The following is a 26,626-nucleotide window of genomic DNA, read 5'->3' as shown; positions in this document are numbered from 1 at the left end:
AAACCTCGGCTTGACCCTGACTGGACAGAGCATCACACTGACCCTCACCTTAACTAAAGAGTTATGTGGCTTTGACCCGCTTCCTAATGGGGAGGTCTTGACCCGTTCATGAACTGGCCTCAGTAAACAGTTGAAATGGGCCCACTGCTCTCCCGCCACCTTTGTGTCATCACAGGTAATTTAGAGGCTCGAAGGTTGGACCGAAGGTACGGTCTCATTGGGGGATATCTTGTTTTTTTGTTTTTTTTTGTTTGCTTTTTTGTATTCTCACATTAAACCTTCTTCTGACGCAACTCGGCTTGTTGTGTGAGCAAGCGGGAGAGAGCAAAGCAAAACAGTGTTGATCTTTACCACATCGTACCATAACTCTTGGAAAACCATCTGTTGCGAGCTAATATTTGGTTTTCCAGCTTATGGTAAATCGATAAAAGTCACAGCAAACAGAATTATAGCGCAGAATTGTAAAAGATGTATTGTAATATTCATGATAAAAAGTCCAGATTAAATTGTTTTTATTGATTGTCTGCTTTCCAAACTTTCACAGCGATATTGGAATTTAGCTGTGCCTTGTGTGGTGCAGCTGCTTTCTGGGCTGGATGCCATTTAGATGAACCTCATGCCCTGCGTGAACAGGGTGAGACAACAGGCAACACTGGGGAAGCAGCTTTTACTCTAGTGGAGGCTGTTTCCTCTACCATCATTTCCTACTTCCATTTAGCTGACAGACAGAATATCTGTCAGGCAGGTTTTTCCTGTGCTTTACATGCTTTTTCTACTTGTCAGCTGCAGCTTTTCACCAGAAATAAACAAGCGGTACACTTAGTAAGCTGGGTAAACAGTTGACTCTGAAATGCCTCTCCTTCCACCTCCTTCCTTGCCGTCTCTGTTCATGTGTTGCTCTTGTTTAATTTGTTCGTTTCTTCAGTTGAAGTTCCCCCAGATTACCATCAAAAGGTGCATGGCGTGGAAAGGATGCGCGAATGTTTGACTGTGGCAGTCTTATTTTTAACAATGCATGATGCATCCCTGAACAACTACAAGAACAACTTCCCACTTTAATTCTCGTCGCAATTTTTAGCAGTTTCCCCTCTCCCCACCAAATAAATTGGAGGCTTTGCTGCCGAGTTGATCTGCTCAGTCTTTGAAGTGGATCTTAACGCCCTGTTTCAAGTAGGATGTGAAGCTTGCTTCTCTATTGTGAAAACCTCCGTGCATGACTGAGATCATTGTCGAGGGAACTTTCTTACTGCATTACTTGCAGTACTTTTCAAGGAGTAAATATTTGCCTTTGGCTCTTTATTTTTTTTCTTTCTTTTTTTAGGATTATTCTCTGTTGCTCATAATTAATGCCGCAGAACGCACAACCTTAAACCAAAAGATTAGATATTGCAGAAAATGTAGGGAGTGTCGTTTATGAGAGTGCCTTGATTGCCTCCTCCAAAAGGGGAACACATGACTGCACTTACACAACTGCTCAATAATAACTGATAATAACAGGGTGATTGCCTGGACAAACAGATGTTCTGCTAAATACATTCTTCGTCAAAGGGTGTATTTGAACACATGTTTCTCTGGTCCTGTTTGTTGCTTAAAAAGGTTTTAACCAATCAATTCAGCAAGCGGTCGTGTTGTCGACATTACGCAGCTTTCATCGCAGCGGCATTTCTGATGCTTCGGCAAAAAGCACTTGCGCTCCATCACCCACCTTTCTTTAACGCTGTCCCAATTAACACTCAGCCCCCATTACATTGATTGGGAGAGGTGTGTTATTGGTTTGGTGGACCATGAACACATTGATCACATTGACCCACCACATGAACCATGAGAAAATGTTGAGCTGCAGATTTCATATAGCACAGAATTACCATTGAACATGAAGTTGTAGCACCATGTGTGTGCTTGATACTTTGTGTAGATGAGATGTACAGAGGGAAAAATACTGTGAATTTGTCCATTTTTGTCCTGTCTATATATATTTTACTAATGGATATGTACATGAAATTCACATGGTAACAAGTAATCCACACAAAACTCAATCAATCAGGTTATTTGTAGAAAAGTTGAATAACACATGGAATCAGTATTGAGCACATGAAGAAAAGGCCAAAAAATATAAAATAAAGGCACTAAAGCCTTTAAACCTGCTGAAACCTGCTAGTATTTAGAAAACAACTCTACTCCTTATCAGTGCCAATTTATATCTGTCTGTTTGGTCCTAATTTATGGCTTATAATAAAAATGTTTTCTCATTGCCAGGGTGTCATACAAGGAGAATGCCATGATCAGTAAAAACAAAGACCTCTTTCAAAACCTCAACTTTCTTGCTGTTAAACCTGCTTATAGGATTGGTTTACACATTTCTAAACTTCTTAAAGTTATTGAGGCCTTATTCTGGAAATGGATAGAACATCATGTCATCATAAATCTGCCTCAACTAGCTGCTCCTCGCAAGGTTTCTCCCAAAGGAGTCAAGAACGTAATCGGAACAATTTAAAGAGACCTGGACCATTCACAGGGAGATTTCAAAGGACAGCAAGTACTGTTCTTCCATAAAAACAATAAGCAGTGCATTCATCTGCCATAGACTGTGTGCATGCTCAATGAGAGAGACTCCACTGGTGATGAAAATGTATGTTGAAGTGTCTGTTTAAGGTTTGGTGGAAATTATTGGGACAAATTAAGGAAATAGCGGAAGAAAATGAAATGGAGGTGGGAGCATCATAGAACATTTTCTCCCACCTTATTAGTTATTACTATAAAAACTTGTATGTTTTTTTTTTATATTATTTTCATAATTTATTTGTATGTGTGAATGGCTTTTCTTATTACCTACTGCTGCTGGTGTGAATTTCGCATCCACAGGACTATAACTGACAAGTTTAATACCTATTTTTCCCCCTCTGTATGTATTTTCCTTTTCACTCTGGGTGTGGTTGTCCTGTTTTCAGATTTCAGGTCATTGGCTTTTATGTGGTTTTTACAAAACTAATAGGCCCATGTCACGCCTAAAATATATTCTTTGGGGGGTGCTTTGCCATTAAAACATTGCTTCCCCTCTGCAAATAATCCCCGTGCAGTCCCCTGTAACCCAAAGCACACACCCCTGTAGCCAGGCGAAAGGGCACAGCACTGCCCCACCTCAAGCAGACGCACCTGGCATCTGCCAGTCCATTCCAATTACTTCTCCCCAATTACAGGTTATGAACCAATTAGTCTTCCTATCGTCTTACACTGTCCCTATCGTTCTCTGTTCTCACAGATCAAAAATAGGGGCGTCTCTCAGACATGGGGCAGAGAATCTTATTATGCGGGACATGACTGATCTAAGCGACTTGGTGTTCAGCACAGTTTGAGTAAAATTACAGTGTTCTTATGTTACTATGCTATGTCTGCGTGAGTGTGTTTGTGTGTGTGTGTGCGTTGAAGATATAATTGTGACATGTAAATACCTCATCCAGAACAGCTGTCTGGAGGCATTTGCCTTAGCAAACTCCAACATGCACATGCATTGTAAGGAACACATTCCAGGGACAGTTATAGCTGTCAGCTTGTAATTTGTAGTAGCACTCAACTTGAACTTTCAGGGTGAGCCAGTTGGCCCTGGTGTAATTCTCACCTCCTTGCTGACATGTTTTTTTGTGTGTGTGAATGTTAAAAGAGGTGAGCACAAAATGTGGACAAGCAAGTTTGCTCATGCTCACATGAATGAATGCGTTTTTTTTCCCCCCGCATTGTTCTTTCATTTTTATGCCCCGTTTCTATTTTTGTGTTTCGTGTCATGTGTCTCATGTACAAAAGTCTAAATCCTCACTCCTGTTCCTCATTTCCCGTTTTTTAGTTGGCTGATGTGAAGAACAACAACTTATAAACAGCACTCTAGCATACAGTGCCTTATAAAAACTCATTCCCCTCAATGTTTTCTGCATTTTGTTATGTGATAACCCACAGACTTGATGGATCAACACAAAGTAGCGCATTTTTGTGACGTGACAAAAACATGTTATTTATTAACGTTAAAAGTCTGTAAAGTTGGTATTTAGCCCCTCTTAGTAAATATTTTTGCAACAATTACAGCTGTAAGGCTTTTGGGATTTGTCTCTACCAGCTTTGTACATCTAAAGAATAATATGTATGCCTTTGTTCTTTACAAAATAACATAGTCTCAGTCAGTTTGGTTACAGAACATCTGTTAATGTTCATTTTCAACTCTTGCCACAGATTCTCAATTGGATCAAGGTCTCAACTTTGAGTAGGCCATTAAAAACCCCTTTTACAAAACACTTACGGTGGGATTAAGGCATCTTTTTTGCCATCTCCATGTATTTTTTGAAGGGACCAATATGGCGAGAGTGGAGAAGTCAGCCCAACTCTATTACGTTTTTGGCTTGGCTTTAGTCACAGGCCCAAATCTGACTTTTATAGAGGGAAAGCTGGCTTCACAGTTTGAGGGAGTGATATAGTGATGATGTATGGCTTGTGTGATCAGAAAGCAACAGGATTTTAAAATGTAAACAAGACTCAGAAATAATGTCCAAAGAGAAGAGTAAGAAAGTGAGATAAATAATTTAGACTTGTCTTCATGATTCTATTTCCTCACTTTTGCAGAAATGATATTACCTGTTAAATTTCACTTTTTTCTATTTTCAGTGATTAGGTAATGCAGTTGTATTTTTGTTTCTTATCAGATTTATGGTGGATGAATGCAAATACACACCATCCATTTCTAGTTTTAAGCTTGTAAAACATTTTAAAATGTATAATTTTTCTTCCACTTCACTCGTACCCTACTTTGGGTTGGTCTATCTCATAAAATCCTATTAGAGTACATTAAAGTTTGTGTCTGTAATGTGACATAATGTGAAAAAGTTTCAGGAGTATAAATACATTTTTCATGCACTGTATGTAGTAATTATTTCTGAACAACCACTTGTCATTTGTGATCTCACAGCTTTCTCTTTCTTCCAGTATTGTACCTCATCACAGTGTTAGATTTTGTTTGTCTTAGTTGTCACAATGGTCTTTAAAGTCAAAGCAGTTGTATCATTAATTCCTTAAACAAATGTCTGCCAAAGTCAACAGGATGCCTAGTAAGACTGGCTTCTTTTATTCTCAGATAGGAAAACACGTCATGTATTATTTTATCTTACTGATATGTACACTGATATTAATGTGCTTTCTGCTTTGTGTTGTTCCAATGATGACTTATTTCTGCGTCTTGGTCTCTAAGCCATCTTGCAATCTCTGTGAATGCGCATTACACACAGGGAAGTCTTTAGCCTGTTCATTCTGTCTATTTAGTCTGAAAATTTCCATGCTAGGACCCATTTCACTGTGCCACTCTTCTCCCTATTGCAGTGCAATACACAGAAGTGTAGGCTGAAACGATATGTAGTACAGTTGTGCGGTAGCATACTTTGCTTGTGGCTCTATGAGAAACCCTCTATTGCTGGCTGGAGCACTATGATCCTCGGGCTAATTACTCAACAGTGTAAACAATAATATTGCAGGTTGTAGTCGGTGTAATAACACCGTAGGTTTGTTTGAATGTAGTCATTTGTACTGTCCCTCAGTTCAGTCTTGTCTCAGTGTTTTATTTTTTTCAAACTGCGCCTTTTGCACCGAATCCAAATTACAAAATAACTTTTCTTGTGCCGAATATCTCATTCTGGAGAGTACGCTGAAGAAGTTAAGGGAGGTTTCTGCTAGTCTGATTTGCTCACACATGCATGCATTCAAGTTGACGGAAACTTCAGAGTGCCCGGGCGCAAAAAGATGTGTGCCTGTCCTCTAAGGAATGTGTGGGTTCTCTTGCAGCAATTGACCCTCAGACCCTTGGCTCACGTGACTGAAATTCCATTCACATACACACACAGACTGCATAGACACAACACTCAGACCCTCGGATGCTTTTATCTCCCTGCTCAGAAATAGAAGCTGCACCTCTTGAAAATACTGCAATAACACCCACAAGCCTTTCACAGCTCACTAATAAGAAAACATGCAGTCAAATGCCAGTAAACAATACAAATTTAAAAGGGAAGGGGCTACGTTTGATCCCTCAACACGAGGGTTTTGCCATGAAAACTATGGAAGACTGGGGCTTCTGTGCTCTGCAGCTTAGCCTTGGTTTGGCTACAGTTTGTTCAGCAGGCTTCCCAGCTGGGGCCCAGATGTGTCAGCCATGTCATGCAGAGCTGCGAGGCACAAGATAAGAGGCCGATGGTAGGCCTGCTCCCTGGTCTCGGGTCTGTTTCGGAGCGGTTCAACCCGATGTTGCGGTCGGCGCGATGTGAACTTTGACAGCCTATGTCATGCTTAATGCCTCACTTCCCAAATACAGCTCACTAGGGCTGATTTATATCTACCAGGTGTTACGGCGTGTAAGCAACTCGAGGATGAGAGGAGGCATGTGGCCTTTTCATTAAAGCAGACGAACAAGGGCTGCAGTGTGTGCGCAGCAGAGACGGTGGGACAGCAGGCTGGTCTTTCTCAAATATAGCTCCACGCCACTGTCACAACACTCAGACCCAGCTGGGAGAGGAGAGGAAGAAAAGGAACTTATTAACACACTCCGCAACTCTCAAAATATCCCCTTCGGATTTTGCCTCTCCCTTGCTCTTGTTTGGCACTGGTGTTGTACTCCCTTTAAAAGAGATGTCAATGTTTTCTTTATCTTCTTCTTCTTTTGTGTGTGTATGCTTGAGCGTAAAATGCCTTCGTGCCAAAGTTTAATGCGAGGCCCATCCTCACCAGAACTTAATGTTTGCTTGCACCACAGATTCAAGCACCTTGTAACCATAGAGAGAGAGAGAGAGATGCAGTTTGCCTGGAATGCATTAACTGTCCTCACCTTCGTTTTCATTACGAGTAACCTTTTTCTGTTGTGAAATCTGACAACAGCCTCAGCTCTCCCCGTGCCTCAGATTCAGTGTTTATGAACACATAGGCGTAATAAAGTGAAAAGTGCAGCCTTTTAATCACATTTTCCTGTGTGTTCCTGACAGCAGCAGTGCTTCTCTTCACACAAGGGTATCTGTGCACTATGGTCTGCTTTGTCAGTGCTCAGCTTTGCTACAGAAATCCTGTTTGATGTTTCTTACACACTTCAGAGTCAAGTGCTGAGGTGTCTTTCAGCATTGCCCTCCAGGCCACCTTGTTATACACTTAACAAGTTGTTTTTCCTTTGTTTTCCTTCCCCTTTCCACTGTTGACTGTTCCTCATCCCAGCTTTGCTCTGAAGGAATTTGATTTACCTTCCAACGTTTGCCTTGGAATCCTTCCTTGTAAACTGTACGGCAAGCCCTGTCCTCCTTTTAGGATGACGATTGCGTCAAAAGCTGATTTATGAGTACAGAGTTTACAAAACCGCCGGTATGAAGATCACACATGTCTCATGCAATAAAATCTTGTCTGTTTATCTTCTGTTAAACAACAAAAAAAATATTCAATGATATTCAATTCAGAGTTTATGCTGTTGTGTAGAATTTTGTACCTAAGTTCTGCGACAGTTTTGCATTAATCGTGTGCTGTTTTGAGTAGATAATGAATGAAGTGGCTTAAGTAGAGCACTCACTCAGGAAATGTGTCCCTGTTTGACACAACATTGGCTTTCTATGAGAAGTCAGTGGCTTTAGTCATCCAATATCGTTTTAGCAGACCTTAGTTTTGTCTGTTATATGTGCATTTATATATTTTTCACCTTTGTGTCATGTTATACTCACAGAACGTAAGGCTTTTATTTAGTTGACCATAATATATTGTAAAGTGGCTTTCAACCTTATTTTTTTTTTTTTACACAGCATTGTTATTACCCTTATTGCCCTGTTGCCCTAGAAAATCTAACACACTATATATATATATATATACACACACACTTTTCCCTGGGTAACAGTGAAACACATTAGTGGCAGCATCGTGTTGCATATGCAGACCTAAATCCAGTTCAGAACTTGTCGAGACGTAAAAATGATCTTTTATAGATCTTCACCGTCCCATCTGACTGAGCTTGAACTATTTAGCAAATAAATTAGTACAAATTTGAAATGCGCAAAGCTCATGTTCATTTTCTAGCAACCCATATGAACTACTTTGTGACGGTGTGACCATAAAAACCCACAATAATTCATTAAAACTTTGTAAACGTGACAAAACGCAAACAGGCTTAACGGGTACGGATACTTTTGCCAGGCATTGTCAAAGTTCACATCGTATCATATTTCTCCTGTGTGTTTTATCCATTTGCAGTCACGATATGTAATTTCTCTTACATAAGATAAATAATCGTTCCTAGGATGGACATTTTTAAAGTTGAGCAGAGGAAGGAGGCAGAGGCAAACATTTCCCACCGAGGTTTATTGTTTGAAACAGGAGCAGTCCTTTCCCAGGATAAGGGCCTCTTCAAGGCAGAGGGGAATTTGGACCAGCCTTGATATTACAAAAAAAGAATCTGTGCAGCAGAAAGAGTTTTGCTTTTCCTTTTTAAGTCTTTGTCATTAATGACTTTAGCAAATGTGAAGTGGAGAGTGAACGGTTTAGCTGAACAAGGTCTTTAAAGCAACCCTCTAATTATTTATCCAGGATATCCTACTCTAGAATTAGACTTTCATGTTTTTTTTTTGTTTTTTTTTTCTGCAGCAAAATAATTTCCACAGAATGGTTTCACTGGGACACTCTAATCTATGCTTTATGTGCATGTGTGTCATTGGTGTGTGTGTGTGCGTGTGCGTGTGTGTGTGTCTGGATATGTGCTCACTCACATGATATGGTATATCCCCACACAAGCTTATGTGGATCGGACTGCGCTGCTCCTCAGTAAGAGGTGCGTAAAAGAGATAGTGAGTTTCCATTTTCCACACATAACACTGCATGACTCCCCTCCTCGCTCCTCTCACTCCAGAACGCTTTCACCCACATTACTCAGGTTTCCTGGTCATTTGGCCTTCACATGCCTTCTAAAAGGGATCTTATCACTCTACTCAGGTTTGCACACTTAACCGAACACTGCCCCTAACTCTCTGACTTTCTGTCTGATCTAACTCGCTCCTCGTACTCCGGCGGTGTGTGCCAGCTCAGCCTGCTAAATGCTGATGTTTATGTCGCACAGCATATGTGATTTTATTTTTACTTATGTTTTGAGTTCTCGCAGAAATTACATGCTTTCTTTCCCGGTCACTTTGCATGTCTTTGTTCGAAAAAAACAAACAAACAACAACAACAACAACAAAAAAAATAAAAAATTGTTGCGCTTTTGTTTCTGCCCCTTTAAGAAGCCCCACAAGTGGATATTTGCCTAATTCCAGGTGCCTGTGAAGCCTGTGTTTTTCCAGGTGCAGGACTGGGTCATTACTAAGGTATTTGTTTTCCAGATTGCACAGTAACGCTTAGCATTATAGACATGTCATCCATGTCCCCATTCTGTCTGTCGGGGCATGATTTCCACAAACAGCCCATGTTCTCCCTTTAATGTAGAGGGGCCGCTTGTAATTCTTTAGAAACATTTTCAGAAGGCTGAGATTGTTCCTTGGTTCATGGTAGGGGATTTGAAGGGTCCCTCTTCTCCCCTTTTTTGTTGTTTTGTACTCCGTATGCTAAACCGTTTCATCGATACATAAAAAATGTAGAGGCGATGGTAATGACGTCTTCCTGTTCACCCCAGTCTCTCAAGTTTTTTTTTTTTTGGGTGACAAGGCAGTAAAGGAGAGCAGTGAGATGTCCGTGTGGTGCTGGGATTCAGATGAAGCCACAGCGGACGGGCAGCTTGAAAGACCCTCTAAAACATTTACATAAAGCCTTACAATTGTGATAATAAACCATTTTATCACTAGGCTCTGAATCAATATTGTGGCTTCTTAAGGTTTAATATTTCAATGGTATTGATCATCTTAACAACTGTGTTTGTGGTTGCCTTGCCTAAGCTGATGCGCTGCCGAACAGTGTGTATGTGCTCCTGTACGGTTGTTAATATGGTTGCTCTTTATCGGCTGTTCTCAATTTTGTGTTTTCCAACAATGACTCAAACGAGTTTCCCCGCCTCTGAAAACAGGATGGTGGATTACTTGAACTTGATTAGCTGCTTCTCTGCACGATATTCTGTCCATGGTCTACAACGACACCCCCAACCGTCACTCGGTTTCAACTCCCCCCAAAAAAAAAATAAATAAATAAATAAAAGAATGAAATTAACTGTGTGCAAACACGGGCACCCTGAAAGCACTGTAGTTTGCAGATTTCACTTCCATCCTCTCCAGAGAGAACGTCTGCTTCCCGCATTTATAAATAGCGGCAGATCTGATAATTAGTAGAAACGAAGGACCTGGGGCTCCAAGAATTTGATCAGCACATTTTCCCCTTGTCTGTGACCTTTCACTGGACATGTATCTTTGGCTTCCCGGCTTTGTGTCTAGCGCCATATCTCAATCTAATCTTACATCTTCCTTTCCTTTTTATTTGCAGACACGCAGAACCCAGCAGTACACATTTCGCTTTTAGAAGATTTTTTTTTTTTTTTTTAAATTCAGAGGAATCCCAAAGAATTAAAGATTAGCTCCTGAAAGATAAAGGCACAGAGCACGACTTTCCTCTCAGCCTTACTGGATTCCGCTCTGTGAGAAAGTCAGAGGTCCGTGCTAAAGGATGTGAAGCTCCATGTCAAACCGTTTCAAATCACTCAACACCCATGTCTGTTGGTCTAAAATTGAGCCGAAATGGAGGATGTGTATCTAACCAATCTGATGAGTATTTGAAAATCTCTCCCACTCTATCTTGCAATTTTACAGCCGCCCCACTGTGTGTGGATGTCAACCAGTGCACTGTGCATGGGGTTGCCTGGGGGTGAACATTAGTTTGTGCCCAATAGCCCTTCTCTGATTTTACATCAATATCGTAATTTCAAGGATAATTTATGCGCTTATAAATTACAAAGCTTTCTAAGCAAACCACATGAGACACAGGAGAAAAATAACAGTGCAATCTTTATGAATGGAAAGTGGTAAGAAGATGCCTTTGTAGAATCTCCTTGTAAGTTTTTCTGCCTTTTTTTTTTCAAATACATAAGTGTTAAAAAAAATGGAAAGTTTTGCTGTGATTTACTGACATTTTTACCCCAGACAGTCGTAAGAATTCATAAGGAGTATATGCTTTTTGCCTGCTCTTGTTTCATTTCTTTTCCTGTATGAGCGGTTTTCATATTTGTTCTTGAAGTGCACCAGAACACTGCAACCCCCTCTCCCTGTTTGCTAATTGGTGGGAGACTGGGAGCTTCCTGCTGTGCGTTCACAGCTTCTCTCTTTGCTTTGCCACCCCACCAGGTCTTTCACCATCGCTCTGCAGAACCCAGTAATTAACCCTCAGCTAATTAACTACTTCTAATTACACCAGCGCGCTGTTTCCATCACACCTTGGGAAGCCGGACGAACTCTGACGCAGCATCAGTCTTTTCTTCAGTTTGACTCAAACCTGCCTCTATCACTGAATGCCACCACCTTGTTCAGCTCAGATTTTACTGCTTTGGTCTCTTATGTAACTTTTTCCTTTTTTTTTTTTTTTTTTGTTTTTTTTTCCATTTCCATTTGCAGTATTGAATGGATTTGCACAAATGCGACAGAGTTGTGCAAAGGGTAAAAATTAATTTTGCAGATTCTTCTTCAGGGCCATTGATTTTGTGCAACAAGTACATTTATTTTTCAAATTCCTACCGAAATTGAGAGATGTTGAAGTACATTTAGTCTGGTTAAACTGAGTTAATACTTTATATTTTGTTTAAAACACACTAGCTACCAACAAGCGTGACGGTGAACTACATGCCTCGATTCAGACGTACTTGAGAAATTTTCCCAGACGTGCCAGGGAAGAGCCTCCTGCACATACACTCTCTGCTGTAAACACACATGACTGTTCCTCCATGCCTCAGACTCGACACAGCGCTAGCTATTTCTGTTTCACAGACTGATAGCTCCCACTGAACATCATTGATTTTACGGGAAGCCCTGTTTACAGGCTGAGTGCCATCGACCTGAGGTGACTTTTTACCTCCTGCAGTTAGAGCATCCTTATGTCTGCATTAGTGGAAGAAAAGGCTGCGCATTTACAAAACACAATTAACAGCACCGTGTGGATGAGCAGTTGTCACAATTACAATTTTGGGGGAAAAGAGAAAAAGAACTGCTAACATATTTTAGTCATGTTTTGTAATATTTGTAGTAATTTTATTTTATTTTATTTTTTTGATCTATTGCTCTTAAAGTGACTTGGTGAAACACTGTATTCTCTTCTTGATTGGTATTTTTCAGTAAAATATTTGCCTGTTTGATATTTTATCCTATTTGAATGTTACAGTTATTCATTTCATGGATACATTTCTTCCTTTCTTTCTTTTTTTTTTAAACTTTAGTCTGGCGAGTTATTAAGATTTCTTTCTTAATGAGTTGATTCAGCAAATAATTTTGGCAGGGCACATAAATCCTAGTGCAACACATTTACATTTCCCTCACTGTTAGAGTGCTGTGTTGAAGCAAGGATTCACTAAGCTAACGTTAAAGTGAATGCATGCCTTTATTGGTGATTAAGTGGAACAAACCTGGGAGATAAACCCAGGCTTCTCTCTGCCCGAGGACTACAATGGTTCCCTCGTCAATGAGCATGTCCCTGGTGCAACATCAAAAGCCTTCCCCTGCTTTATCAATAAGAATCCTTCCTTCCCACATCTTCCTGTAACTTGCTTAGCGTTCACGCCATTGATTTTTCAATAAGCGCCCCTTACCCTGCGGTGGCTGGCCTGGCTCTGTGATGGCTCAGAGACTAGACACAGACAAGCTACATCACTGAGGAACAGTTGAGAATCAGATCTGCTGTATCGTTAGTGGTCCTTGAGGCATATTAAGTAGCTCTGTCTTTTCCGTTTCAAACAGGAGGTCTCTCATTGCTGACGTATATTTGGATAGAAGGTTTGGTCTCTGTCCTACCTATAATTTTTGCATTGTGTGTGAGAGCTTATTCTCTCAGGACCCCCTAGAAAACAGTGGTACTCTGGAGGCACTAACAAGGCTTCAAAGCAAGTCATCAGCCGTGCTTATAATCAAATGGTTCCTTGGCCTTAAATGCTTACCCTGCATGGTAAATCACGCCAAATGAAAAGACCTGCAACTTAGATCTAACTAACTAAAACAACCAAATGACATCCAAATTGTGGCGTTGCTCATAAGATCAGAAGCTGATTTAAAAAGAGATTAAAGCGTTTCCTGTTATTACTCAGAGGTTGTGGAATAATGTCTTTTTTTCATGAGAAGAAGAAAGCAAAACAATTCTGGCAAGTGTCTTTGAAGGAAGGTGGCACTAGAGGGTGATTTCTACTGTCTGGCACACTCCCTTTTAGATCAGCTTAGGAATCCAGCCTTTTCTTCCTTGTGATTATCTCATATTGTCAGCTAAAGCTTGTTTTGGCTGCACACAGCCTGCTTATTGTGAACTTAGCGGGCCCACATTTAGAACTACAATGCAACCCAGGCTGCAGGGGCCATGACTTAATCACTTGTTGTGCTGCCAGCATGCAAAAAAGAATTGTTTTATTTCTGGATATGACATGATACTGTATATCTGTCCATAATAATGCCTGGTTGTAGTCACCTTCAGCGGGCTCCTCCTTCATTTTGATTTGTGGTTATTAACATAGTCAGCACTCAGAGACTCCAGCCTCCTCCACTTCCCCTCTACTTCGACTGCGTCTCTGTGTCTGTCTCCTGTACTTGTTTAGTGCCTCCCAGAGATTAAAGCTTTTCCTGCTTTAAACAGGTGTCACTGAGCCAGGCAGACATCCAAGAGACAAACAGTTTTATATCAGTTGGGCCCATCTGCGACTTTCCGACTCCAGACAATCCCATTGCTCATCTGTAACCACTGTAGGTTATTGAATTACACCATCTTGATTTTAAAGGGCAATCCTGTTTTCTGTAAGCAGTGGGCACACCAAGCTAGCTGAGAGCTTCACCTCTGATCAAGAGTCATTGTGTTGCCCTGACTACTGCTAATTGCTTGTGGTATCTTAGATATGTAATGGGAACTGAGGGCTACACGCTCTCAGTACAGTAGCCCACACTGTACTTGGCTTGTTCACACTCATCAAGGCCAAAAGCAGGTCACTGTTGAGCAGCAGTCTTAACTGCTAATCGTGCATTTGTGCAAACTTCTCCGTCGTAGCAACAACTGGAACGTGAAGGAAAGGGTTAATAAATGATAAAAAAAAAAAGCATGAAATACTCCCCTTTTTGACGTGGGAATATTTTCCTGTCAGACATTTCTTTCAGACAACTCTCATTTCTGTCCTTTTTCCACTTAATTTTGCACAGTTTATCCTCTTGCTTTTAGCTTGAAGAATCACTCGGCTTGAAGTGGCTTTTCTTTCTTTCTTTTTTTTTTTCTTCTTCCACTCCTCAGCCGTCTGTCCATTTGTGTGAAATGGCCGTTGAGCTCATAGCCTCTTATTAATGGAGCAGATAATAAATACAGACCAGTAGGGCTAGTATCCCCTCACTCAATATGGCAGCCATCTTTAAATCATGTCTGGTTGTATAAAGCAATCTTGTTAATAAGCCAGCAAGTCTACCATCTTCAATATCTCATCAAATTATATGCAAACTAGCTCAAAGTTAAGGGTTAGTTCATTCAGCATTAAAAATCTAACAGCTTGTACATCCTTTGATGAATGCGTGCACATTTCCAACGTTTATTTGTCAGTTTCTTTTTTAATTTTCTTCCACTGCCCTTCCTTTATTATGTCTTACTTAGATTTGTGTTGCTTAATATAGTTTAGTTTCTGATCTCTTACAGTTAATAATGAAGCCTTAACACAAATTAACATCTTTAGAATAGCTGCACATTATTTTTGTAGTGGGAGAGATTATAGGTTGAAGAGGTACTTTGCACAAGGGGTACTTTTCATCAGACATTCATGAATAGGCAGACAGACATTATCAATCTCTCCTCTTGCTCAGTGGTTAATGTGTTAGGCTGTGGGGGTAGACTTTATTCTGATCACAGCTGAAATTTGCATCTCTAAGTAAATAAGTAAATAAATCAAGTGCAAGCACTGAATTTGCTAATCAACCGAGACATGGCAGTGAGCTTGGTGCCGGGAAACTTTACTCATGTAATATTCAGCACTGGTGGGTTAAAGGGCAGCCCAGAGTTATTGGCTTCAGCCCGATTGCCCCCTTTAATCAATGTTGGCTGCATCCCTTTAATAAAATTATTAGCTCAGCAGTATCTTGTGTTATCATTTTATCTCTTCTGCGCTCTAAATTGCAGCCTGTGTTGGGCCTCTCAGATGCTCGGGGCATGGCCGGCTCCCGAAAGCTCAGCTCCCATTTATTATTTCAGAGGCGGATGATGGCTGGAGTGTTTGAAACCAGGCTAAGCTCAGAGGTTATTGGATGCAAGATCTAAACACAGCTGCAGTGAAGTCCCAACCCATCTTATGTATTTTGAGCTCCAAAAAAAAAAAAAAATCCAGCCTTTTATTGCTGTTGTTAGTTTAGGCATTCCTATCCCAATAATACACATGATTTATATTTTTTGTCCTTTTTTACTGCAACTCTAGTTGGAGTAATAATTGTAATACTGCTAACAATTTTTTTAAACACATTTTCACCTTTTCTACAAGTTATGTAAATGTGTGATGTGCTGATGGGTGGCTTCTCAGTGTCTAATTATCTCACAAGGAATCTATTTGATCTATTAAGTTAGTCTGACTGCAAGTTAATTAAAAACGGATGTAGGATTTGCAGAATATAAGATTAAGGGTGTTGTTTGGAAGGTGAAGATAAAAGATGGTGCTTTTGTGATATGGCAGGAAGATGAATCGTGGATGGCTTATTAGTGCTTGTCTCAGGTATTGTGTTTAAGTGCCTAATCTAGCGTAATGAGTAGGGTGTCAGCTTTCCAATTATATCTCAGAGTTTTGGCTCTTGTTTAATGTGCCATGCTTTTGATATTCTTTTCTTTTACGGGTTCTGTGCATAGATTTTACATTTCTATGTTTGTTTGTTTTGTTTTATTTTTCTCAATTGAGACAGTAATTGTGCTTAAAATATGGACCTTTGTTTCTAGCTTTGACACGCAAATGTGTACCATATTTACAATTTATTAACCTCTTATATGTGTCTTTGCAGGCCTGGATGCGATGAACGCCTCATGTAGGCATCAGCATGGACAGCTGTGAGTCTCCCGTGGTTTCTGGGACAGAGGATGGGCTCAGCTCCTCCCAACAGCAGCAACCACCACAGCCCTGGAACGATCACTCAAGCTCACAGGTCACTTGCACCAACCAGGCCCCTTCTCTGGATGCCCTGTCCCTCTCTGGGTCGTACCCTTCTCAGCCCCTGAACTCCATTGCCCCTCATGACGGGGTGAGAGACCTACAGTCACAGCAGCCGCAGCCAAAACAGACATTACCCCAGGCTCACCGTGATAGCTCTGCCATTGGCCAGCTGCATTCCAGGAGAGAGGGCCTTGACGAAGTGGTGCAGGAGGGAGTGAGCTGTGAGGAGGAAGAATCGGAGGACTTGGATGAAATGGAGATTGACAGCTGTTTTCCAAGTCTTCAGCCCTTTCCTGGAGTGCCGATAACTTCAGGGGGAGGAGGTATGCCCACTCTTTTGCGACATCAGCCCACACAACAGCAGGGACCACCTGAGAGTGGGAGTGAAGAAGGAGAGGAGGAAGAGGAAGAGGAGAGTAGTGATGTGGAAAACCTGACTGGAGAGATAGTCTACCAGCCAGATGGCTCAGCATACATTGTGGAGAGCCTCAGTCAATTGATCCAAAGTAGTGGAAGTATGGTACCTGGCATGCTTTCTACAAACTCTGTCACAAGTGGGGGAAAACCGGGAGAACCTGCTGGGGTTTCATCCTCAGTCTACCCACAGATCATCAACACTTTCCACATAGCATCGTCTTTTGGGAAGTGGTTTGGTAACTCGGACCAAGGTTTTCCCAATACCTCATCAATGGCAGGCCTCAGCCCTGTCCTGCACAGTTTTCGTGTCTTCGATGTGCGGCACAAAAGCAACAAGGATTACCTGAACAGCGATGGGTCTGCCAAGAAGTCCTGCGTATCCAAAGATGTTCCCAATAATGTGGATTTTTCCAAATTTGATGGGCTAGCCCTTTATGGAAAGGGTAAGCCCATTCTAATGTGTTTTCTCTGCAAGTTGTCCTTTGGCTATGCTCGTTCCTTTGCCACTCATGCTGTCCATGATCACCGCATGACACTGTGTGAAGATGAACGGCAGCTGTTAGGGGACAAGCATGCCTCTGCCATCATCCAGGGCATTGGGAAGGACAAGGAGCCCCTTATTAGCTTCCTGGAACCAAAAAATAGGAGCAGTCCTCTGCCACCTACCTTGCTACCCATTAACTCTGGACAGAGCTTCTATGGTACATTTAGTGGTGTTCATCTGGAGCCTGGAAACAGCAGTGGGGGCAGTGAGACCCTCCTGAACAAAGACTCTGACTCTGGCCTTCAACAACAGCAGCAGCAACAAACACCACTTGATTCAGTCCTTTCTATAGGTGGACTAAGTGTTTCCAAAGCATCTACTCTTACCTCTTCTCCTGGCTCTGCCAAAGACTCCAGTGCCCTGCCCAAACAGGGAGGGAGAATAGAGGAGCCCGTGGGGAAAGAGTTGGCATACAAGGGAGAAGATGTGAGAACTGAGGGACATGAAAGCAATGTGCAGCTATCCAACCAGTTGGGGGGCTCAGAAGAAGAGGATGAACTATTGTTAGGGGAAGAGGAAGATGAGGTGGAGGCAGAAAGCACTGCAGTGGCCTGTGGTGGTAACAGTAGCAGCGGTGGGAGTGAGGTCGGGGAACCAGCTGTCTCAAACCAAAGCAATTCCAAATCTCCTTTATTATTGCCTAGTAGCACTCTCCAGCCTTCTGCCTGCACCTCTGCAGTCGGTTCCACGCTCAACAGCAAAGCCCTTGCTTCCATTTCCTCCTCTGTCAAGGAAGAGGCTTCAGCTGCAGATGGTGGAGGGAGGACATCAGAGCTCCCTCTGAGCTTTAACTGCCAGGGACCAACAGTTCCCATGGCAATAGCGGCAGCTGCCGTCAGAAGGAGCGAGGATGACACTGCTGGCACTTCGTCCTCACCTCTGTCCAACAATGCTGCTGCTGATGAAAGTGCCAATCGAGATAGTGCCACAGCTCCAGAACCAAATGATTGCCCAGCAGAAGGAGAGGATGAAAATGGAGCCCTTCTGCATCATCACCATATACACCACCATCATCATCACCTCCATCCGTCATCTCATGGTCACTCCCTCTCCCTCCCAGGGGGTTCTTGTGACATCACAGGGATGGGGGAGTGTTCACAGAACCATGGCCCAGGTGGGAGTGGAGGAAGCGGAGTAGAGTGTCCCAAATGTGATACCGTTCTGGGGTCGTCACGTTCTTTAGGGGGTCATATGACCATGATGCATTCGCGCAACTCATGCAAGACACTAAAGTGTCCCAAATGCAATTGGCATTATAAGTACCAGCAGACATTGGAGGCCCATATGAAAGAGAAACACCCAGACTCTGGAGGCTCCTGTGTGTATTGCAGCAGTGGTCAGAGTCACCCTCGTTTGGCTCGTGGTGAAAGTTATACCTGTGGATACAAGCCCTTCCGGTGTGAGGTAAGAACACAAAAAAGGTGCTAATGCTCCTTTTTAAGAGTTGCATATGCTTTTTAGTTTTGTTCATTTAGATGGATAAATTAAAATAATGTACAATTTTAGCCAAGAATTGTGTCTATAGCATTATTACACTTAAAGAGAAAATATTATTTGTTCTTCAGGTGTGTAACTATTCCACTACGACAAAGGGCAACTTAAGTATCCACATGCAATCGGATAAGCACTTAAACAACATGCAGACGCTGCAGAATGGAGGCTCTATTGGCTCTGCACAGGAGCAGGTCTTTGGACATACCCCAGGTGGAGTGGTGGCTGTACCTTCAGTGACCCAGGCCAGCAGCCATCATACTCCACACCATCATCCGACGCAGTCGTCCACTCACATGTCTGTGCCATGTGGAGCCCCCTCACCAACCAAGCCGAAGAGCAAACCCACCTGGCGGTGTGAAGTTTGTGACTACGAAACCAACGTTGCGCGGAATCTACGCATCCACATGACCAGTGAAAAGCACATGCACAACATGATGCTTCTTCAACAAAACGTGACTCAGATGCAGCATGGGCGACTTGGCTTAGGAGCCATGCCATCTCCGTCTGAGGCTGAGCTTTACCAATATTACCTGACCCAGAACATGAGCCTTCCACCAGGCCTTAAGATAGATCCAGCTGGACCAGAAGCCCAGTTCCTGATGGGGAGTTTTCATCTGGATCCCAGCATGGCTACCTTGGCGCCTGCACTCGGTGAGTCACATCTTGCCTCTCTAGATTTTAAAAAAAACAATCGTAGTTTCCCAACACTCACAGCAAAATGTTATTTCCATTAATTGTTGTGCACATGTTGTGGGAAAACATCTTGGCAAATGTCTTGGCACAATCAGGAGAAAGACAAAACCATATGTCCCTCCCGCCTTTTCAGCTAGATATACAAGACTGATAATTGCAAATGTGGGTTATTTATGCTTTCAATTGTGCTTCTACCGTTCATATGGCCATTTAATGTGAAGCAAAATGTGTATCATGTGATACAAAGACTCTAAAAATAATTGATTATTCTACCTTTCATAGTCTCGGTGAGTTAATGTCTCATATGCTGCCCCTGCGCAGGACATTTCTTTAATCCCAGTTTTACTTCCTCCTGGTGGATTTCAAACTATTACTTTCTGTTCCTGCAGTGTCTGTGTTCTACCATCATTGGGTCCCGCAGGATTTCTGACCATTACCCCTGCTTCCACACAAGCTGATACAATAGTTCCATTAATTTAGTTGCCCCCCCACCCCCATGTCCTTTAAAATGGATCTTTCAGTTTTTCTAAGGTGGAGTTGTGTGAAGTATTTCCAAGTTGTTAGAATCTTACCTTTTGCATACAGCTATAGTGCTGGGAAGCAGGGAAGGAGGCTGACAGGTCACTCAAACTCCTCTGAATAGGAGCTCAGATGAGCAACATTTTGGAATGTTGGATAATGTTCCCCAATAAATCTATGAACAAACTACTCTACTTTAATATTATTTGACACGTACGTAAATCCTAAGAGAATTTATTATCTAATGGCATCTCAGAGCAGAAACAGATGATATTTATTGTTTCTTGCTCTCTCTTTGGATTGCTGAAGATTTTTAGTGTTGAGCATAACACTAAAAGCTGTGGCGACAATCAGTTCCAATACTCACTTGTTGTACTAAAGTCATGATATGAGAAGATGATTTTCAGAAATAAAGAATGAGGTTGGGAGAGTGGTAACTTGTAGTATAATCTGTAGAGTGAAGCAGGACTGCAGTAGATATTTATTTAAAACTACTGGTAAAAAGATAATCTATAATTTGTAAAAAAAAAAATAAAAATAGTAATAATATATATATATATATATATATATATATATATATATATATTATTGTTACATAAAAGCAGATTGGTTGACATAATGTGCATTTCTTTCTGCTTTTATAATAATAGTAAAAAACAGTATGGAAATAGTTGCACAACTTTCCATCAATACCACGAACAAATGATCTACAACCAAATTCACTGATCCACGGTACATATCTATGGTAAATCAATAAATCCATCTAGGTATGAAGCATGAAGTCACAAAGGAAGGGGAGGCATGAGATGCAGAACAGTACTAGCATACTGTGTCAGCATGTCGGTGCATCCGTTAGTGAGTATAAGCAGCTATGACTGGGTCTGCAAGTGATTTCAGAGGACTTCTCAAAGGTCTCTCTCTCTTGGCTATAAAAGCCCAGGTAACAGCCTGCCTTTTGCAGCAAAAAACAAAAAGGAGCTGCTGGTATTAATTTAGTGTAAAGCCAGGCTAGGTCAGGCCTGCATGCTCAGTCTGGGCAGTGAAAGATTAAAGAACAGCAAATAAAGGCAAAAGTGTCACCTCTTACCTAATTTCTTTTTGGCCCATTGTGAGTTGACATGCTCTTTTTATTGCCTCTGCTCTGTTTTATGTAAGTGTTTTAATGTGTTTTGAATATTTGTTTAGAACAGCAGTTTTTTGGCAAACTTTCTGTTTTTAAACATGCCTGATTTGGATTTTATAATTATTTGTTTTTAAAGTTGGGGCATGATTTATATTGTTGGTGGCAGGGCACCTATCCTAACACTGGAACTAGAGACATTCATTCTGTTAGGATAACAAAACCCCCACCCCAAAAAAAACCTTGCATGTTGTTTAAATTGTAACATTTAATTGAATAATTGACACAAGGTGTTTACATGAGGGCTATAAAAACACACACATAAACCTTTTGTTTTCCTAAGATTTCCTGTTTCGGGTCAGGTAAGAGTACCACAAATTTTCTATTAGCTAAATACATGAGAGACATAGCATTATCGAGGATGTTTTATTACTTTCTTCAAAGTCGTAAATCCACATGCACTAAAATCACAATGCCTTTAAAACCGTTTGTGAAAGCTCAGATGATGAGGTCATGGTTTGGTTTTTCTTTGTGCCTCATCTTTGGAAAATCTAAAGAAATCAGCAAAGACAGATCAGGATGAGAACTGTAGGCCTCCGGTTCTGTCTCGTCCCTGGGTACAATTGATACGACGCTACCCGTCGGTCAATCCAGATGCCAGAAAGTGGCATGTTCATCAGTTCCAACAATGACATGCAAACATTAACTACACTGGAATGTCCGGCCATCAGATCATTCAGAAAGAGGGCAGGTTCTTTCTTACTCCTCTGTTCATGACAGATTAAAGTCTGTAAATGTATTCAGGACCTAAAACCTTAATGCCAAAGACGTGTCTTGTCCTAAAATTAAAGTGTTTGGCCCCAATGAACATTTCTGCTTTTGCAAGCCATGGAGTCGCATCAAAACTTTGAAGCACATGGGTTGGCAGCATAATTGATTTGGTGGCGTGAGAGAGACTTGTGCTCTTGACGAACTAGATGACATCATCGAGAAAGAAAGTTATATAATGGAGCAACACATGAACAAAAACCCAAATCATAATATAACGTCAAATAGTGAAAATAAAAAAAAGAAAGGTTATTTGTTTTTTCTACAGTGTATATAAACACTTCTGCAATGATCACAATGTGTTAGCAATCAGTGTAACAGTCCAGCTAGACTTTACTTCATTTTCTTTTTGCTCTTTCCTGTAGGTGGGGAAATCCCAATGGATGTGCGTCTTGGCGGCGGGCAGCTGGTGTCTGAGGAACTGATGACTCTTGGAGAAAGTCTATCACAGACCACAGATCCCTCCCTCAAGCTCTTTCAGTGTGCTGTATGCAATCGCTTCACCACTGACAACCTGGATGTGCTAGGCATGCATATGGGTGCCGAACGCAGCCTGCCGGAGGAGGAGTGGCGTGCCGTGGTGGGAGACTCGCATCAGTGCAAGTTGTGCCACTACACAACCCAGCTTAAAGCCAACTTCCAGCTGCATTGCAAAACAGACAAGCATGTGCAGAAGTACCAGCTTGTCGCCCACATCAAAGAAGGGGGCAAAGGCAATGAATGGCGCCTGAAGTGTGTGGCAATAGGCAATCCAGTGCACCTAAAGTGCAATGCCTGTGACTACTACACTAACAGCCTGGAGAAGCTGAGGATGCACACTGTCAATTCACGCCATGAGGCCAGCCTCAAACTGTATAAGGTTAGTGGTTCTTAAGTTGTTTTTAATCACACGTGCCACTCAGACTTTTCTTTTCTAAGTTTATCGGTTGATTTTTTTTATTTTTGGACTTTTTTGTTGATTTACACATTGGTCAATTTTGGTAATCTGGATGTGTCCTGAAAAACGTATTTGCTATAAGTTTAAAAATGTCTGGGAAAAGTATAACAGCCCTGTTATGCATCGCAGTTTTTATTGTCTTTTTGAGAAGTCGGAACATCATACAGTTTTGCAGAGAGGGTAAAACGCTTATTCAATAATCTCCATGCTAACTTGATCTGCCTCAGCAAGACTTAATAAATGTTCTTGTGTTGCCGACATCACCGCCAGCTGTTCTCTAGAGGCATGAATAACAGCTTTGTTGTGTAGCTGTCATACAGAAGCCGGCCCCACTAGTGCCCTGAGAAGAACATGGCAGGACAAGCTGGCTTGGAAGCTTAGGACTAAATCACTTGGTAGACGAATGAAGAAGTGTTAGGAGACAGAGGTTTGGTGCTAATACTCCTCTGAGCGGGAAGGGCTGAATTGTTCTCGACAGCCGTATTGATTTTTGTTGGACTTGGAGCTTCACCTTCTCCTCTAATCATTCCATAATAGCCAGTGGATGAACACTCTCCGAACAAATGGCCATAAATCTAACAGGCCTGATTCCACTTAGGTGCCTATCCTGTATGTCTGCGGCTTTGGCTAGTCTGCGCTTAACCCAGACTGGCATAGCTGCACATATGCACAAGACACACAAGCACTGGCAACACATATGTGGTGTCAACTTAGGCAACATGCTCAAGGAAAGCACCATCTTTCGACAACTATAGAATACATTTTTAGGAAGTTCCTTATTGTCATTAACCAGTTTGGATTAATGACAGACTGGGATGTTATTTCAATTATTGCATTCCTTTGCACCTGCGGCACCTTATCTGTTGCAAGAAATATCTAAAGATGAGAGAAAGAAAGGCATGCTCGCTACCTCGAGCATGGGCTTTTAATTACACGAAAAACTGAGCTTAAAAATCTCATCAATTTAAAAGCCTGGTAGCATTACAAATGATCTCTCAGACTCTGTGGCATGACAAGCATGTTTTCGACAAAGGGTCTTTGTACTGAAATAACAGTAAGAATAAATAGATCAATTTTTGGTTTTGTTATAAAGGCAGGTGAAACAAAGTGCTTCGGTTGCATCTGTTACAGAGGACCAGGGAGGTTTTTTGAGTTGTCCTATGATATAATGCGTGTGTGACCTTGAATCCAAGTTGACAGAATCGGTCATGTTGTCTCTCATCCTCACACTTTTACAGAGGAGAACGTTGTTCTTGTCGAACAGGGAACGTCTTATTGTCTTGTAACTATATCTTTGCTATGACCCTAACGATCTAAAGAAATTGTGTGTTCTTTTCTTTTACTATATTTCTTCACACAAGCTTTAGGAGAGGAAATACACATGTCACACAAGACTTCAGGCTGTGAGGGATTAAATATGTACAACACATCCAGGGATGATCTTTTTTTTTTTTTTTTTTTTTTTTTACTTAAGCCTCTTAAGATGCTCCATATTTCTTAAAACCAATTGGTTTTCCAACTAAGACTGTGTGCATTTGTCCAGAAATCACCTGCTCCATAAACCAGAGAAAATGTTAGTTCATGTAAGCTCTGCCTCATCCCCTACACAACTCAGAAACAAAGATGAGCACGAGTCGACAAGATTCATTACAGTAGTTTATGACTTTACCAATGTGACAAATACATGGTCGTGAGGTTTTTTCAGTTGCACAGTTTTCTTACTCCTTTAGATTTACAGTTCTGGTTGAGATACTGACAGGCAAAAATCTGCCTTGCCCACCAATGCCTGCAAAAGCCTCTTGGTTTATTCATGGATGAAAAAAAAAAAAGAGAAAATCAAAACAGGGATAAAATAAATCATCAACTCAGCATAAACATGCTGTAAGATGTGGGACATGCTCGGGACACTTCACCCAAATCAAACTGGTTTGCATTAAACTAGGCCTTTGTGTGTGCAGCTCCATATAAATTGGAGCCTGTAATTACTGGAATTAAAAAGGAAGGTTTAAACTGAGAGCTAAGTTAGATGGGATAATTTCAGAGTCTGTGGTATGTGGCCCATATTAGGGCTTTCTAAAAATATCACCCCCACCACCCCATGTATCGGAATGTTTTAGGAGGCCACAGAATGATCCAGCAACTTATCCTGACCACCGGACCACCACACAGCACGGGCTGAATCTGTCTGCTTTCTAAACGGTGTTCCTCAATTGAAATGCACTCTTTGTGAGAACCGTGTTCTGTCTACTGAGCCATGTGATCTGCAATCTTTCTTTTGCCTTCTTATTTTCCCAAAGAGATTTAATGGGATGGGAATCGATCTAGAATGGTCACTCCTGAATTCAAACCCACGTCATGTTGCTGTGGGGATAACCTCAGATGAGCATCTTCAGTTTGCACAACTCAAATAAAATATGTTTGTCGCTTAACTTTGACGTTGATCCTGGGGAAAAAAAAAAAAAAAAACCTGCTTCACAGCTGGACATTCACATAATATTTCACATGTGTAGGGATAATCCCTTATGATAATATGTGACAATGACAGGCTAATCCTTTTTCACAACCTGGTTGCTCTAACAAGCGGGAGCGGATGGGGCCTAACCAGGCCTAGCTGTAGGCCTCCGCTTGCGCTGAAGGTTTGGAAGAAAGGGGAGAAGCAAGGGGGGGAGGTGGGGTTTGCTGGCTACCTTCGTTGTCTCGGGGGCCGGTGCAATCGGCAGTAATTGAGATTGATTGGATGTTATTTTTCCTCTTGCAAATGTAGTCCATTAGCTTGGCACATGCATAATCAGTTTAGAGCACAGTTAGCCGAATGTAATCATGTTCCTTGGTGTCTGCTAGCACAAAATCCACTCCAGATGCCAGTTGGCTACGGAAAGATGGGGAGAAAGTGCCGTCACTATCAAACGTGGAATCTTAAACTGAGAACGTCCCGACATCCCTTCCTGTATCCTGGTCCTGCTCTATTAAGCACACCTAACTGTAAAATATTTTCTCCTTCCTCCGTTTGCCATACGCGCTCAGTCAAAAACCACCGTTTATCCCCTCAAAAAGCGTCACTTTTCATCTTACGATTTGTCCATCAACAGAGAGAACAATTTTCGCAGTTACCTGCAGTTGTTTTATCTCTTGTTATGACCGAAATGAAGCAAGTAAAAGTTAAAGACATGTCAGTCTTCTGCAAAGTCAAATAATCCCTATAAATGATAATTGAGGAGTGAAGGGTTTAACATAAATGAAAGGATTAGTTGTTACATGCATTAAGTGTTTCCTTGATTATCCTTCTCAGCACACTGTGGAACGAGAGGCTCGATTATCTCACATTTTAATGATCGTGAGTGATGAGATTGGCTCCAAGCCCTTTTATAATACTAGTTATGTAAAGTTTGAAAAAAAACAAAAAGAAAACAGAGTCTATTGTTGTATTCCAAGTTTAATTACCTAAAACAAGCTCGGTTGAAAAGAATATGACTCATCATGATTCAAAAATTGAATTTGGCATAGTGATATTGTTTAAGCTGCTATGACTTATTTGTGAAGTTGATTTTTTATTTTTTATTTTTTTTTGGTTTCCTCCAAGACTTTGCTACTCACTATTTTCTCTCTGACGCTGCAATGATGACAGGGAACATACTAAAAATTAAGTGGAAGAAAAAACTGTTTCAGATAAAGATGTGTAAGAAATGGGGATAAACACAGCCCTGAATGGACTGTGATGCAAAGCCCATTCAAAAAATTTAGGGCGACTCATAGGCCACAGACGGC

At 41.4% G+C, this 26,626-nt stretch overlaps 1 protein-coding gene across 3 annotated transcripts in view; it reads left to right on the top strand.

The window, feature by feature from the left end:
* zfhx3b (zinc finger homeobox 3b) overlaps positions 1–26,626 on the top strand; it is a 355,565-nt gene that overhangs the window by 243,408 nt on the left and 85,531 nt on the right. For all 3 annotated transcript variants that reach the window (XM_015049272.1, XM_015049125.1, XM_015049196.1), the window contains 3 exons: positions 16,161–18,674; positions 18,836–19,415; positions 22,290–22,783. In XM_015049272.1, the coding sequence (XP_014904758.1) occupies positions 16,197–18,674; positions 18,836–19,415; positions 22,290–22,783 (3,552 nt within the window). In that variant the 5' untranslated portion in view covers positions 16,161–16,196. The remainder of the gene's footprint in view (positions 1–16,160; positions 18,675–18,835; positions 19,416–22,289; positions 22,784–26,626) is intronic.

Source organism: Poecilia latipinna, unplaced genomic scaffold, assembly GCF_001443285.1.
Source record: "Poecilia latipinna isolate Pla-1442-1.1 unplaced genomic scaffold, P_latipinna-1.0 Scaffold3, whole genome shotgun sequence".
NCBI lineage: Eukaryota > Metazoa > Chordata > Actinopteri > Cyprinodontiformes > Poeciliidae > Poecilia > Poecilia latipinna.
Note: the sequence above shows the minus strand (reverse complement) of the source record. Positions and strands in the feature narration are given on the sequence as shown.